General features: G+C 40.7%; 1 protein-coding gene across 1 annotated transcript; it reads left to right on the top strand.

The window, feature by feature from the left end:
- The first annotated feature begins 3039 nt into the window (after positions 1–3039).
- casd1 (CAS1 domain containing 1) lies at positions 3040–15227 on the top strand. The gene is made up of 18 exons (XM_084379843.1): positions 3040–3454; positions 4644–4740; positions 5014–5134; positions 5901–5945; positions 6033–6095; positions 6407–6451; positions 6566–6689; positions 7121–7335; positions 7469–7888; positions 9161–9250; positions 9362–9481; positions 9680–9836; positions 9954–10033; positions 10366–10467; positions 10610–10750; positions 11687–11764; positions 12311–12403; positions 12711–15227. Exons 1-18 carry the CDS (start codon positions 3214–3216, stop codon positions 12978–12980), a joined length of 2502 nt encoding a protein of 833 aa, XP_084235969.1. The 5' UTR covers positions 3040–3213; the 3' UTR covers positions 12981–15227.
- The last annotated feature ends 63 nt before the right edge of the window (positions 15228–15290 follow it).

Raw genomic sequence — 15290 nt, forward strand, 5'->3', positions numbered from 1 at the left:
CTCAGTGACTTAAGTGCTTTCGTGTTTTAATGACACCACTGAAGGTGCGTCACTGTATTTTGGTTCTCAGTTTGGCTGATGATTTACATATCATCTCTGACTTAAACACCTTCCTATTGTGGAAGCACAGCCATATTCTCATTCACCATCCCCCCGTTTTTTCTTGCTTTTCAACGGTACATCCAATTTTAATGTACAGTAAATTTCTGTTGACACTGTCCATGCCAATGTGTGATTACTAAAGTGCATTGTTTCTTGTAAATATGCATCCTCTGATGTTGCTTTTCTTTGCATAATACAGCTTTTGCATCCAAATAAATTTCTGTGATTTGGATCAAGGTTTGAATTGCAGTGATGCATTCATACCAATATGAGTTAGATTAAATATAATAGAATTACTGCAAAAATCACTTTTTTATCAGCTCTGCTCAGCCGGTGTCGAAGGGCGTCAATTCACTTGCAATACTTTCTATAACCACAAGAGGGCAGTATGATATTTATAAAGTAGCATCCCTAATTTAGCCTGATGGCCAGAAAAAAATTAAATTAAGGGTTACAAACACACATTTTTGTTGGTGCTGACAATGTATGGTATCTTTTTGAACAGTGGTGGTGGAACGCAGCAAAGTACATTTACTCAAGTACTTCACTAAAATACTATTTCAGACACTTCTTTGTCCTTTTTCTTCTTTTCCACTACATTTCTCTGACGGCACGACTTTGCAGGTTCAAGATTTTGCATTCAAAACAAATGATTGTCTAAAAAATATTTTTGCAAAAGTATAGTAGGCAGCCCCTGGAACAAGACTTTGCTGTTGGGACCCTTTGCCTCCTCCTTCATTCTCTTCTATGACACCAACCAGTACCTCTCTGCCGGAGTACATGTTCATGCAGGGTGACATGTAGCAAAGGGCCACAGTTCAGATTTGAACCCTACCAACTGAGCTACCAGGGCGCCCCATGAATGCATTTTCATTGAGGGATATGCATTATGTGAATACGGTGTAAAGTCTTAAAGTTATAGTTCAACACAGGGCCACAAAGACTGAGAGTGGATGGGTAATAATGCAGGGCCCACCTCAGCAAATGTATCAACATACAACCAACCTGCAGACAGTGAATCTGGTGGTGATGGAATGTACTGTAACTGAGTACATTTACTCAAGTACTCTGCTTAAGTACAATTTAAAGGTGTCTGAATCTTACATGAGTTTTTCCATTTTCTGCTTCCTTGCTCCCACTAGAGATAGCAGACTGCACGCTTCATCAGAGCCAAAGCACCAGATTGATGAAAAAAAACCCACTGATAGTCAGAAAATAGCTGAAAATCAGGCCCAGTTATTAGTCAGGAGGATAATTGGTCAGCCCATAGTATATACTGTATATACATACTTGTAAATGTATGTAGACTTTATGTAACGTATACATACATGCTTCTTGTTTCTTGCCCTTCTCTGGGGGCTCTTTGTCCGTCCCACCCAGGTGAAGCAATAGTAGCTGAGAGTATGTTTATACTTATGTTAAGTATGCCATGTTGTAATTGGCAGATTACAGTAATACTAGTGAATGACTGTGCAGCACGTAAATCCTAAGGAGTTATTCAGCCCTTTACAGAAACAAGCCTCAAAATACAGTAAAAAATCCAAAAAGACCCATAGGACACACACACACACACACACACACACACATTTACAAATCTCAAGCCAGGGGGCTCATACAATGGATTTCTATTTGAGTGAAATCTCTGTCACGGACATCAGTGCAGAAAACAGCTTTTAGATTCAGTTATTCCTCAGAAAAAGTACAAAAAACAGCCATTTATATTTAACAACATGGTCTTGTGTTACATGCTGCCCAGTGGGCCCAGGGGGAGAACAGCTGTGTCAGTCACTCAATGAAAGACTAATAGACTACACTGCGTCTTTGTTGGTCTCGCCGTCCAAAGAGTTATCTGTCGTTTGATCACAGGATGTCACGCGGCGATGATTAATTACAACATTTAACTACCCACACATAGTGGGGTGAATTAATGTAGGGCACTCTTTACTCTCTAGACTTCTGGAATATAATGTGAAGCCATACATTAAATCCACACTCAATAATTCTCTGAAATCCACAGGATGTGTCCCAAGCAAACCAAAAGAGAAAACACAGATATCACACTGATAGAAAAGATCAGCAATGTTAGTGTCAGGTTGTCTCAGACTATTTTGCTGCACAGGTCTGTGGGACACTGAAAAGTCTATGTTAAAAGGTCTAAATCACTGTAATTCATGTTATAAAAACGTATCAGATGAGAATTATACCACTTATAATGTTATTACTGCCTATGCTTATATGTGTGGATATTATATGGGGAATAAATCAACATCAGAGAAACAACAGACTACAATAGTGGTTGATGTTAGATGCATCTTGCCACATTAACGTACACATTAACACAACAAAGGGCCATAAAGGCAGCAACAGTAGCCCTTCCAATAACCCCTTATTTCCTTTGCAAATATTTTACGAGGAACACGCTGTGTCAAATCTCGAGGACACACACAATGTTTTTTTTTTGCAAGTAACACTTTGTTTTGTTAACAAAAACCTACACAAGGCATCTTTAATCTTAAATGTGTAAAAAAAAAAAATACACTAAAACACTAAAAACCCTGTAAATGACTGATATTATTGCACAGTCCATGCCCGTCCACACATTAGACAAATCAAACTGACCCTTACATGTCCTCTAGTAGGACAATGGAGGGTCTGATTATGGGGTGACCATATTATATTATAATGTTTCTGATGAACAAACACAGAAACAACTCATGATTATTTACCAGAAATTCAAACCCTCAGTTAACATTACGTGTGTCTACACTCTCCGTCATTGACCTCTGTGGTGCTTCCAGTTAGTTTGAGATGATTGGACATTTGGGAGATCATGTGGTTTTGAAAAACAAGTTTTCCTTTCATTTGTTTGCGCAACACCACAGAAGCTTAAGGAAATGGTCCAAGTCCAAAGATCCCGTTGCCTCAGCGAGTTAATTCACCTCGTCTCCGGTGATGACGCTCACAGTTTTGCTTTTTGAAGTCGTCAAACTTTGAACTGTCCCCGCAAAGTTCTCCTAAAGTTACTGTGGTCTCGTTTGTTTGAGTAATTTAGACTTGAGACACTTTCTGAAGCGTATTTGTGACGTGTTCCTGCGCTGACACACCGCGGTGATGCAGGAGGAGGCGGTGCCGCGGGGAGCAGCAGACCGGGCAGATGGTGCACCCGGAGAGGCGCCGCCGCGAGACTGCACAGGTGCTTGTTGTCATGGAGGAGCAAAGATGGCGGTCCTGGCCTATAGCCTGGGCAAACGCGAAATAAATCAACATTTCACCATCAAAAATGCCAAATTGATATCGATAGCGCTCGTCTTTTTACTCCTCGTGTTTCACACAGCTTCGCGGTATTATGGAGGTAAGTGGTCTCCCGTTTATTTAACTAGTATTGATGCAGCCAGTTAACACAAGCTATTGCTAATGTTAGCTAGCTAGTTAGCTGCTTGTGTCTGTGGCTACTTCTCTCTGCTGGTCGGCGCAGCGTCGGTATCCAGCGCTGCTACATACAGGTTATAGACCTTAAACCATATAGATAGAGGGTAGCGCACAAAGTTAGACTAAATTGACTAATGGTAACTTAGCTGCACGAATTTAAATCGGTTTTGACTGGCCAGCTTAGCTGACTTAAGCTAACACTGCGTTTAGCCAGCGTTAGCAGTGTTTACATGCTCCTGTCAGGACACGCTTGATTACTGCTTGGGAAGCCGTGTGTGGGTTGATGCATCTAGCAATTTACAGAACAAGGTTTTTAATAGTAGGAGATTAATGCCCTTTAATCGCCGGTAGCAAGTATTCAGTCAGCTTCTACAAAAAGGATAAATGCTGTCAGAAATGTGGTGTAGTAATGCGATCAGCAGCAGCTTTAACTTAGTGGTGTTGAACAGTATTGTAGCAGCCTGCTGTCTGTCTCCGGTCTGTCACAAGTTTGCATTGGCTTGTCTGGCAGATTAGTTAGGTACACTGATGCACACTTGGCACTCGTTTTCAGGTGTAATGGGTTAGATCTCATTTTCCTTGTCTCACATCCCTAGACAGACTGTGACAGCGATGGCACAAAGCCCAGAGTTGGACTGTAAAGAAATATGAGCATGGCATAGATCCACCTTCCAGCTGGGTTGCATATAGTGGACTTTGCCCATGAAAGGAGATAGGAACCAGAGACCTCTGTGTACACACACTCAGAGCAGCTGCTTTGGCTGGCGATGACACTACATGCCCACTTCTCTCGCCAGCCCGCCGACCCTTCATGTTCGCCTGTTTCTATGGGTTGATTCAGTTGCAGATGGCTCCTTTCATTTTACACACAAATGAATAGCTGGACAGATTTATAGTGGAGCTAAATTGCTGATGGCTTCATTTTGTACCATGGCCCCCAGCAGAGCCCTGTATTGTATACAAGCCTTTTGACAGCAGTGAATAAAAAGCCAGGGAACCAAAGAGACAGCAGGTTTCAGTTCTAGTCAGGGAGAAACTAAAAATGAAAGCGAGAGCTGTGTTTTTTTTGTTTGGTCTTACTTACTGGTAGATTCTGTGTGTCTTGCCTGCAGGCGGAGACTCATGTGAATGGCTGCTGTCCAGAGGACGGTACTTGGGGGAGAACGTATGGCAGCCGTACGGCTGCATGATGCACAAATACAAAAGCATGTGAGTCACACCAACAGTGCAAGGCTCCTACACGTACAGTATGTTTGAGTCAAATAATCAAGTGTCCTGCAGTGATAGATGAGGTGTGTGTCTGTCTGTAAGGGTGGATGGGTAATTTGTGAGCAAACTAACCAACTGAGTAGGTACTATCACATGGATAGACTGTAATAAGATCTGCTTTTGATTAGGTTATTAAAACAACCACTCAGCACATGAGTATTTGCTGTCTGTTATTGTTTTAAGGGGGTAGTTTTCCGTCATTTTGTCTTGCAGTGAAGCCAAAACCTGCCTTGCTGAAAAGCGGGTGGCCTTTGTTGGTGATTCACGAATCAGGCAGCTATTTTATTCCTTCATCAAAGTGATTGATCCTGAGCGAAGAGAAGATGGAAACAAGGTAATTCTGAGAAAGAGCACAAGGGTTTTTCTTTGAAAATTGTTCAGCAGCAGTAGCCAGAGTAAATATAGGATGAATCTAAAAACTTGTCTTTCTGCTTTAAAATCCACCTCATCCCATCACACTATAGTCACTCAACCACTATATTATGACAACTCCCATTCAAGATTCCAACCAAAGGCGTATGTAGAAGAGCAGACAGAGTGGTAGCGCTGCATCTGTTACAGCAGTGGGATGCAGGGCTGTTTGTGTCTTCCTGTACAACATGTTTTTTCCTCACACACTTCCCCAGTTGATTATGACAGATTGAGTGTAAAGATGTTTTGTTTTGAAGAAAAACTCGAAACATTTCTCTTGCTCCTTGGCACTGCAATACTCTGCTCTGATTATGTACAAAGATGACATCCTGTCATAATGCAAAATGTAGGCCTCATCACTGACTTCCATTCACACAGCTGAAATCTGAAAATATTCCACCATTTGTGATCAGTTTAAGATTTCATTAAAATGTGTAACTATCATTCAGCCTCTATAATGAACACCAGGAAACCCTGAAATAGGTGGCATTTAAAAAATGTACTGTGGCACTAATGTAAGTAAATACCAAGTGGTTTGGACAAAAAAATGTATCTACAAATAATAAAGCACTGGTATGCACTGAAATTATGCAACAGTCCTGACTATTTTGGGTCTGATCTCAAGAAGGGGAAAAAGAGGATCTGCCTCACAGCCTTTCTCTCTGTCTGTTCCTATGTAATGTCTGAAGCACGAGGACATTTCCTTTGAAGATGAGAGTTCCTCTGTTAATGTGGTAAGCTATTTCTGGTTACCTTTGTATCTCCTATTCTCAGTCTGTAAACACACGCCGATAGAAATGAAAAATGTCCTTTGTGTGTAGGACTTCCTGTGGCATCCAGAGGCAAATAATTCAATGAAGGAGCGTTTGACATCATGGACAAAAGTAAGATTAGATTGTTATTAACAAGTGATGAGCATTGTTATGTGAGGAAGTTTCAAAAACCTGCAGAGCTGCAATGATTTGTTGAGCCAAAAGAAAAATTAAATAAATGATTAAAGGATTTGCTGCTTGTCTTTGTCATCTATAATACTAAATGAAGAGTCAAGAGGAAATTGCAATGAGCATTTTCACAGTTCTTTTACACTTTATAGACTGAATGTTAATATGCAGATGAATGATGAAAATAAGTGTTAGATGCAGCCATATAAACCTGGATTTGCTTTTCTAATCTCAACTACTCCCATGTGCTGCAGGAAGCTTCAGCAAAGCCAGATGTTGTCATCCTGGGAGCTGCCACAGTAAGCTGTATAAATGAGTGCTTAGCAAAGCTTGCACATTTCGCGTTGGCTGAAAACAAGGCGGTGGCTGAGTTATGTCAATCTTAATCTCATCCATGAATCTATTTACCACAGTGGTCCATCAAGTTGCACGGTGGCAGCAACGAGGCCCTGCAGCAGTACAAAGTCAACCTGACGGCCATCGCTGTGCACCTGGAGAGGCTGGCTGACCACGGAGAGGTCTACTGGGTCCTGCAAGGTGAGCTCAGCTTTGAGGTTCCTTCGCTCCGTCATGTTAGTGAAGTATCACTGCATGTTCTCCTTCACCACAGTGAACTCTTTGTATTCATGTCAAATGGGATAACTGTTAGAACGACTTGATGGTTCACACCTTCCAAGTTATTTGACATGTATATTTTAGTCCCTCGTGATCATCTACACTTTATCATGCATGGCTTTGTGATGGCTAAACCTTGCTCTTCAGCAAACAAAACAGTCAAAACAAAAACATTAAAAGGCCTTACAGTTTAGGTGTTACTGTTTCATCACAAGATCCAAATTGTAATAGTAGAGCTTTTGACTAAAAAGTCTACATGACTGAAAGAGTTGCAGAATTTTGTGCGTGTCATTTTCTCATACATGCAGCCTCTAAACTAAATCTCACTCTGCACAAAACTACCTGTCCTCTAGACCCAGTAAATGAGGAGGTGTTGAGTGACAACAGGAAAATGATCACCAACCAGCAGCTTGAGCTCTACAATGAAGCGGCGGTGGACGTGCTCAACAGCAGCAAGCGTAATGGCAGGTCCCGGGTCAAGCTGTTGGCTGCGTCCCGCCAGGCTGCGATGGAAACTATCACCCTCTCAGATGACGGCTTGCACCTGCCTGAGAGCACCAGGAATGTGGTAGGCAGGATAACAAATTATTTGGTGGTAATTAGATGGTTCTGTTCAGTGGCTCAGGTTCAGCAATCATGGTAGCACAGTCTGGTTATATTACTCACATCTTGCTCACAACCCTGTGTAATCCTCGTGTCAGGGCGCCATGGTCCTCATGAACTCGGTGTGCAACAAGCGGCTAAGGCCCATTGACGGCTCCTGCTGCCAGACCTTACCACACCCAAACCTCCTCCAGAAGCTTTCAGCGTGTTTCTTCCTGGGCTCTGCCCTCATCTTCCTGGTCCTCCACCTCCTTGGCAACAACCGCCATCGCCGACCTGTGCCCCCAGACGTGGAGAGCCTTGAGGAGAAGAAGCCAGCGACTGCAGCTGTCCCCCTGGGTCCAAAGGCACCCTTCCAGGCCCTCTGCAGGATGGGCATCATCATGGGCTATTTTTACCTTTGTGACAGAGCAGATGTGTTCATGAAGGAGCAGAAGTTCTACACACACTCGACATTCTTCATCCCTCTCATCTATATATTTGTACTGGGAGTGTTCTACAATGAGAGCAGCAAGGAGGTGAGATGGCACTGCTCAGTGCAATATGTTTTATTATGGGGAAGCTTTAAACAAACAGTCTTATTTAGACATCAATTAACTTTAATCAATTCTGAGTTGGTGTTTAAAAAAAAAAAGATATAATTCCTGAAATGTAGCTTTGTTTGTCTGCCTACCAGATGTATTGATGGATGTGTTATGTGTGAATGTAGTGTGAAGTTATAATTTCCATCCAACGTTTTAACTGCATGCAAAACATATGAAAAGTATCCACGAGTTTTAACAGGGTTCCTACATAGTGAGAAAGAGTATGGAGTTTCATTTTAGTACTTTCAAGATCTTTGATAAGTGTGGTCGAAAAAAAGAAATTGAATGAAGCTCCGTCTAACAGCCAATATGGCAAAGTCAGTGGATTTCAGTTCTATTACTAGTGGGGTTGAAGGTATATAGTGGTTTAAATTAACATGATAAAAACTGATAACATTGCACATTATTTTAGCATTGCAGCATGAATATAATGTTTGGCATTGAACTTGTCGGGGTACATTACCCAGCTATAGTCTTGTAGCAGTTGTTACCTCTGCGAAGGAGGTTATATTTACATCTGTCGGATAGATTGGATGATTGATGACACAAAAACTACTGAACGGATTTCCATGAAACTTGGATGGACTATTGGTGCGGATCTGGATGAAAGGGTAGATCTGGGGATTTTTCTCACTTTCTTTAACGTTGAGAGATAATTTTTTCTACATTTTCGTTAATTTTCTCAGGGAATAATGTATGCCTCTTGATGAAAACAGGTGTATTTAGGTGTCTGGTATCTATTAATGAGTACACTTTGATGTGAATCCTAGATATGGTGAGCCTAAATTATAGTTAAGCAGTCATGGGTGGTGCGACAGGCCTGTCAACATTGATATTGGATTGGCTTGATTAAATTAAAGGGAACTTTTTGGCCTAGGTGGAGGTATGCGCTCTACTGAGTGTCATGTCAAATACATGTTAACAGTTGGCTTTATAAAACCATTTATTGACATAATAAACATCTAACTATTTGTACTCGTATGTCAAATATGGTCTGGAAATCTACCATGTAGTCTGGAAATTTGAGTCTGGAATTCAAATATAATTTTTAATTTGAAATGTGTATGATGTAAATTAGGACACAGAGTGGGAAAAAAAATCCCCCAAAACTGGATTAACCTAGCAGTTGGTAATAATGTACCAAGTTAAAGGTTGTGCTATCAGGCATACAATTCTACATGTTCTTTCTTTTCCTCTGTCAAACAGACCAAATTACTCAACAGAGAACAAACAGATGAGTGGAAAGGCTGGATGCAGTTGGTCATCCTAATCTATCACATATCTGGAGCCAGCGCGGTGAGTGCTAAATTGAGATTCTACACATCCATTTGGGAGTCACCAGCTTTGAGGCATTTTACATTGATATTCGATTTAAAGGCATACATGAATTTTCTTTCTGTCTTTCAGTTCATTCCGGTGTACATGCATGTGCGGGTGCTGGTGGCAGCGTACCTTTTCCAGACTGGCTATGGACACTTTTCCTTTTTCTGGCTCAAAGGAGACTTTGGCCTGTATAGAGTGTGCCAGGTGAGAGTACAGTTAGTTATACTTTAACCAGGATATACTGTAACTCTGCTATCATTATATTTTCATACTCGTATGAGATAACGGCAAATTCATAATAAAACAAACACAGATGTTTGGACTGGTGTGTTTATCAATGGGGTGTCGTCATCGATTAATCCATGTTCCTTTCTATGTTTTCATATAATTATTTCACTACAGGTGCTGTTCCGCCTAAACTTCCTGGTCTTGGTGCTGTGTGTGGTAATGGACAGACCCTACCAGTTCTATTACTTTGTCCCACTGGTCACCTTCTGGTTTGTCGTCATCTACGGCACGCTGGCTATGTGGCCTCAGATCCTTCAGAAGAAGGCCAACAGTAGGTTTTTATTTGTTTCACTCTTTAATATACATAATATACCAGACTCTGTGAATCAATAGCAGGTTTGCATTTCGAAAAACACTTTTTCTGATGGCTGTCTCGTCCTCCGAACAGATAGTGGCATGTGGCACCTTGGGGTCTTGGCGAAGTTACTGGGCCTCCTGATGTTCATCTGCTTCTTTGCTTATTCACAGGTAGGTGAATTCATAACATTGTAATCCCCCCAGTCACAACTGTAGTTTAGGGTTTGTAAAACATTAAATTGAAAACTGAATTGAACTTTATTACAGGCTTTTATTGATGCATGCAAGAGCTCACGTTAGTGTTATGCCACGCAGCACAATTTGAAAGAAAATGTAATTTGTTATATGAAATAGTTGAATATGCATCCAAATTGTGAATTTGTAGTCAATATGACTATTACTTAATGGACTATGCTATCACAGTTTTTTACTCAAATTCCTGGTTTGGTCCTCGTTGGAAGCCCTGATTATGTGATATTGATGTTTTGGCGCTGTCACTTCAGGGTTTCTTTGAGAGTATCTTCTCTGTGTGGCCCATCTCCAAACTCTTTGAGCTGAACGGAAGCATCCATGAGTGGTGGTTCAGGTGGAAGCTGGACCGATTTGTAAGTTAAATTTCTTTTGCTTCAGTTGCACCCAGTCAAGTCTTTGCATTAATACACATTCTGTGAAATAAAATGTGTGTCAAAGTAGATCACAAGCTTTTTCTAGTGGGGCCAAATTTTGAAACATTTTTTATTTTTGTAGGCAGTGATACACGGAATGCTGTTTGCCTTCATCTATCTGGTGCTTCAGAAGCGCCAGGTGCTGTCGGAGGGCAAAGGAGATGCTCTCTTCTCTGCCAAGATTTCCAACCTGCTCCTCTTCCTCTCTGTCGTCTCCTTCATAGTAAGACTCTTCTCACTTGGCCTTCTCAGACATGTTTTGTTCATACACGTAACACTTTATTTTATACTGCTGTAATTTATTCCATCTATGAGCATTATCCTTTTAATTCCTTAAAAGGAATTTAGCTTAGGACAGAATGGTTTCAGAGGGAGAGGTGGCCATTTATTAGTAACACCCCTTGTAGCTGCCTTGGCAACCACAATCTTCTGCTCTTAATGCTCTTGTGTATGTCTGGAGGAAGGTCTTCTTTCTATTGAGGAATGTCTGCAGTCGGAAGCCAAGAAGGGACGTGCTAGCAATAATTTCTTTGATGCTATTATGTGAGATAATAAAGTTTGTTTTCTCATGAAAACGGGGTAAATTTATGTCACTATCACAAGGAAGACATTTTCACAGGGTCACTGAAGTGCACTCTCCTGTGAAGTTGCAGCCAGACTAGTCTTCTCCTTAAATGACGTGGACTGATCTGAATGTTATCTCTAACAAATCAGTTGCTACAGTTGACACGACACCATTTACGCATTTGGCACTCCTGGTTTCTGGTTATCATAAGTGATAACGTGGCCTTTTGTTATCTTGTGATAATGGGTGATTATCTCCTTATCATGAGATAACAAAGCTTCTTTCTTCATCATAGTGAAATCAATAACTTGCGATCTTGAAAACAGCAATTACAGAATACTTTAAATTATGGCTGTTCTCGACGTCCATGCTGCAGAATGTAACATGAGCGCAGTATAGTAACAATCGGTTCATCTCACATAGATGATGCCTACCAGGTGCCAAATGTAGATTGTGTGGCAGTGAGTCAGCATTCTGTTCTTTGTTGAGTCCCTCAAACCAGTTCAGGATTGCAGTAGAGCCAGCTTTGGTTAAGGTCTGATCAAACAAGTCAACCAAGCTCAGTTAACTCTAACCCCCCCTTCGTTATTTCAGACTTACTCAATATGGGCCAGCAGCTGCAAAACCAAAACGGAGTGTAACGAAATGCATCCTTACATCTCTGTGGTCCAGGTAACGATTTTTATGTCCATCTCTTTTTTCTTCTTTTTTGCTTTTTTTGTTTTACAGCAAACATGTTGTGTCATTACTCATCTTTGGATAACTGTTGATCCTACAAGTGTCTTCTTTTAATGAAAGTGTGAAATGGTATTATTTTTAATTGCCCAACTGTAATTCCTGTGGATTTGCCTTGAGATGTCATTATCCTAGTTGCATAATGGGCAGAATGATGTGAATGTTACAACAAGGGAGTGCCTTCTTTCATGGATTAAGATAGTACTTGTATCATGTGGGGCCAATCCCCACTGGGAAACCGTTTGAAGTTGTACATTAGATGAGGTCATTAACAACATAGTTGAGCTTTTTCCTCCTGAACTTGCCAGGATAGCACATTGTTTATATCCTTCATTGGACTTCCTGTCTTTCTTTCACTCTAACTTTAGTAGTTTTGACGCTTTCACTTCAGCCTGCACCTTCATACCATAAGAATCTCATATTACACTCACTGTCTGTATGCATTTACTCTTTGAAGTGCCTTCACTCTGTCTTTGTCAACAGATTTTGGCCTTCATTCTCATCAGGAACATTCCTGGCTACGCCCGCTCTATATATAGCTCATTCTTTGCATGGTTTGGCAAGATCTCTTTGGAGGTAAGACGGAGCTGGCAGTAAAGTTGCAATAATATAATAAAAAGTCTACTTTTATACCCCACACTAAAGCGTGTGTATTTGCAAAGGGTAGAACAATATATGATTTAATCAGCAAAAACTGAGTTACGGTAATGGTCATAAAATGTAGGACCATCACCAATAAAATACCAGTAACAAGAATATGACTGCAAGTCAACGTCAAAAAAGCAACTGATAATTCATCCCAGCTTTATAAGTAATGTTGTGTTGCTCCCTGGAGCACAATTACATGAATTACTACTGATCATGCTTCGTTTGTCTCCCCCAGCTGTTCATATGCCAGTACCACATCTGGCTGGCAGCAGACACCAAGGGAATTTTGGTCCTGATCCCAGGAAACCCTTCCCTGAACATCATGGTCAGCACCTTCATCTTTGTCTGTGTGGCGCATGAGATTTCCCTCATCACCAATGACCTGGCCCAGGTGGTCATTCCCAAAGACAGCGTGGCCCTGCTGAAGAGAATGGGGGCCATGGCGCTCTTCAGTCTGGCTGTATTGCTGTTAGCCAGGGGCAGCCAGCCCACACCCGGCGCCTGATGGACACCTTGATCACTTCAAACTCGCCACGCCCCGGCCAAGTTTGGAGTGAGGTAACAGATTGCAGCGAGGAGCAGGCCTGGTTTTTCAGCCTGCCGGCTGCCACAGGAGTCTCCCTCAGTTGTGTTGAGTGAAAACACAGGGACACACAGGAAGACAGTGTCTCTCTGCTGGCCATGTTTGGGCAGAGTCTGTACTCTATTTGACTGTTGTGAAAGTCGCACACTGAAGAAAAGAAAATGCCCAAAAAAAGAGGGAGGTGATGCTCCTTACAGGGCAAAGTGCAAATTGCAAGAAAGAAAAAAAAAAAAAGGACAAAACGCTCAAAACGTCGCAGCGTCGCTTCTATTTAGCCAAACGTACTAATAAGAAGTTTATTTTGTCACATACTGTACTTCCTGTCATTACATCACTCTGGAAGGGATCACTAGGCACACGCTCCGTCCACATGGCAGTCGCAGTTGAAGGTGTTTTTTTCACTCAGGTGGATCCATAACCTACATATTCAGATATCTACAAGAAAATGTTCAATTGTGCTGCATTTTATTATCAAATTACTTTGTACAGTATTTCTGGTGACTTTCAAAATAGTGTTAGATATCTAAATATACAAAATATGGACCAACAATTAGCTTGGGTGATTAAAATTTAAAAAAAAAAAGGTCAGGAGTTAAGTAAAAACTTTTGAGTGCAATTGTTAAAATGTTGGATTATCCCTCAACATATTTTTGCTAATGTTTTTGTGAGTAATTTACAAATGTTTGCCTTGTGCTGAAAGGTACCGTGGTCACCTGCTGTAGCTCTGAAATTCTATGTGATATGTACAGTATTTAATGATTTAAATTAAGCTTATATTTTATACTTCTTTTTTTTTTTCTTTTTTTGGGCTTTGTTTTATTTTGTACTTTGCGCTCATGACTGCTGTTTGTGAAGGAAGTATTACACATAGATAGTTTTGTACCCATCCCAGCATCTCATAGATGATAACCTGCCTCAGAGACACATTGCAGAGGTTGAGCCTTTACAGTCTGACACCCAGTCTGTCCCATTAGCTCACTTCAAACTTTGTGTATATTTGTATGATAGAGGGCGAGACGTATTTTATACAGCAATGCTTCAGCTGTGTTTTTAGTCTGTTATCCTTCCATTGCAGTTAAAAACATGCCTCATAGCTCCGGTGGAAACTGCACCAGCTTGCACATGTTATTGTAAAATAGGACTAACAACTATATATAGATCCTCCCTCTGCTTTTGCAGCCAGTGAACCTTTCGGTCAGCGTGTGAGTGACTGAGCGAATAAGTGATTTCTTAAGACTCAATGCCTTTGAACATAGAGCTTTTCTCAGTGGCTTCTACATACAGAACATCTTCTGTGATGTAGCCTGGGATCACAATCTTCCATTTTATTTGACACTTTGCATCAGAGCCACATCAGCAATTCACAACCACTAGGCAATGCACTGACTGATCTGGAAAAAAAGAAAAAAATGGTATATTTTGTCATTTGACAAATAGATGATGTCTCTTTGCCTATATATCCTCAGACAATTAAGAGAGATTAGCACTTTTTATTGTACAACCTGCATTTTTGTTTCATCTTTGCAGTGAAATACACGGTTAAACACGAGTTTAACATGATGCCAGCACATTTTTATTGGATATATCAAATGTTTTCCAGGTCATTTAACAGATACAAAAAAGTATATTGTAATCTGTATTGAATACGAGTTTTGAGTATTTCATCTACCACAGGGTACTAAAAGGTTGCGGTGTTGATTGTTTTCTACACATTTATGTAGCTTCTCTATAAAAGAAAATATTTTTTTTCTGCATCCTGAAACAAACCGTCTTTCAAGGCTTCTCCTGTCATTCATCTGATGATGTGCGGTTCGGGTTGTGTTTTCAAACTGAATACGAGCCAAGAAGATTTATTACTTCTATAACCGGTCTCCACCTCATTATATAGACAAGAATGGCATTTCCATATTGCTAATTCCATTATTGTGTGAAGTTTACTGACCGTTTTCTCATCTTTGACTGGCTATAAATTTGGTAATTGTTTCAGGCCTTAATAGATCTTTTTGGTCGTGTAAAAGCAACAACTATTTATACCCCTGTGCAGGGCCTCTTTGAAATATGTTACATGTAAATCTTTTTGTGATGTCTTAAAAATGTGAAATGTATCCATATTATTTATAAATGCCTTTATTCTGTTGTACATTGTTAATAATACGTTCATAAAATGTGCTGGTTTGGCTTCTTTTTTTGGACAAACACCCTTTTCATGTCGTTCAGACATTACTAGAGTCT

The sequence above is a fragment of the Pagrus pagrus genome (genome assembly GCF_965226575.1).
Source record: "Pagrus pagrus genome assembly, chromosome: 17".
Classification (NCBI taxonomy): domain Eukaryota; kingdom Metazoa; phylum Chordata; class Actinopteri; order Spariformes; family Sparidae; genus Pagrus; species Pagrus pagrus.

Bases quoted from the DNA above. Each gene is read 5' to 3' on its own strand.
- casd1 (XM_084379843.1), top strand. From the start codon at position 3,214: ATGCAGGAGGAGGCGGTGCCGCGGGGAGCAGCAGACCGGGCAGATGGT. The intron at 5,135-5,900 runs GTAATTCTGAGA...TAATGTCTGAAG, and splicing joins GAAGAGAAGATGGAAACAAG to CACGAGGACATTTCCTTTGA. The intron at 9,837-9,953 runs GTAGGTTTTTAT...TCCTCCGAACAG, and splicing joins CCTTCAGAAGAAGGCCAACA to ATAGTGGCATGTGGCACCTT.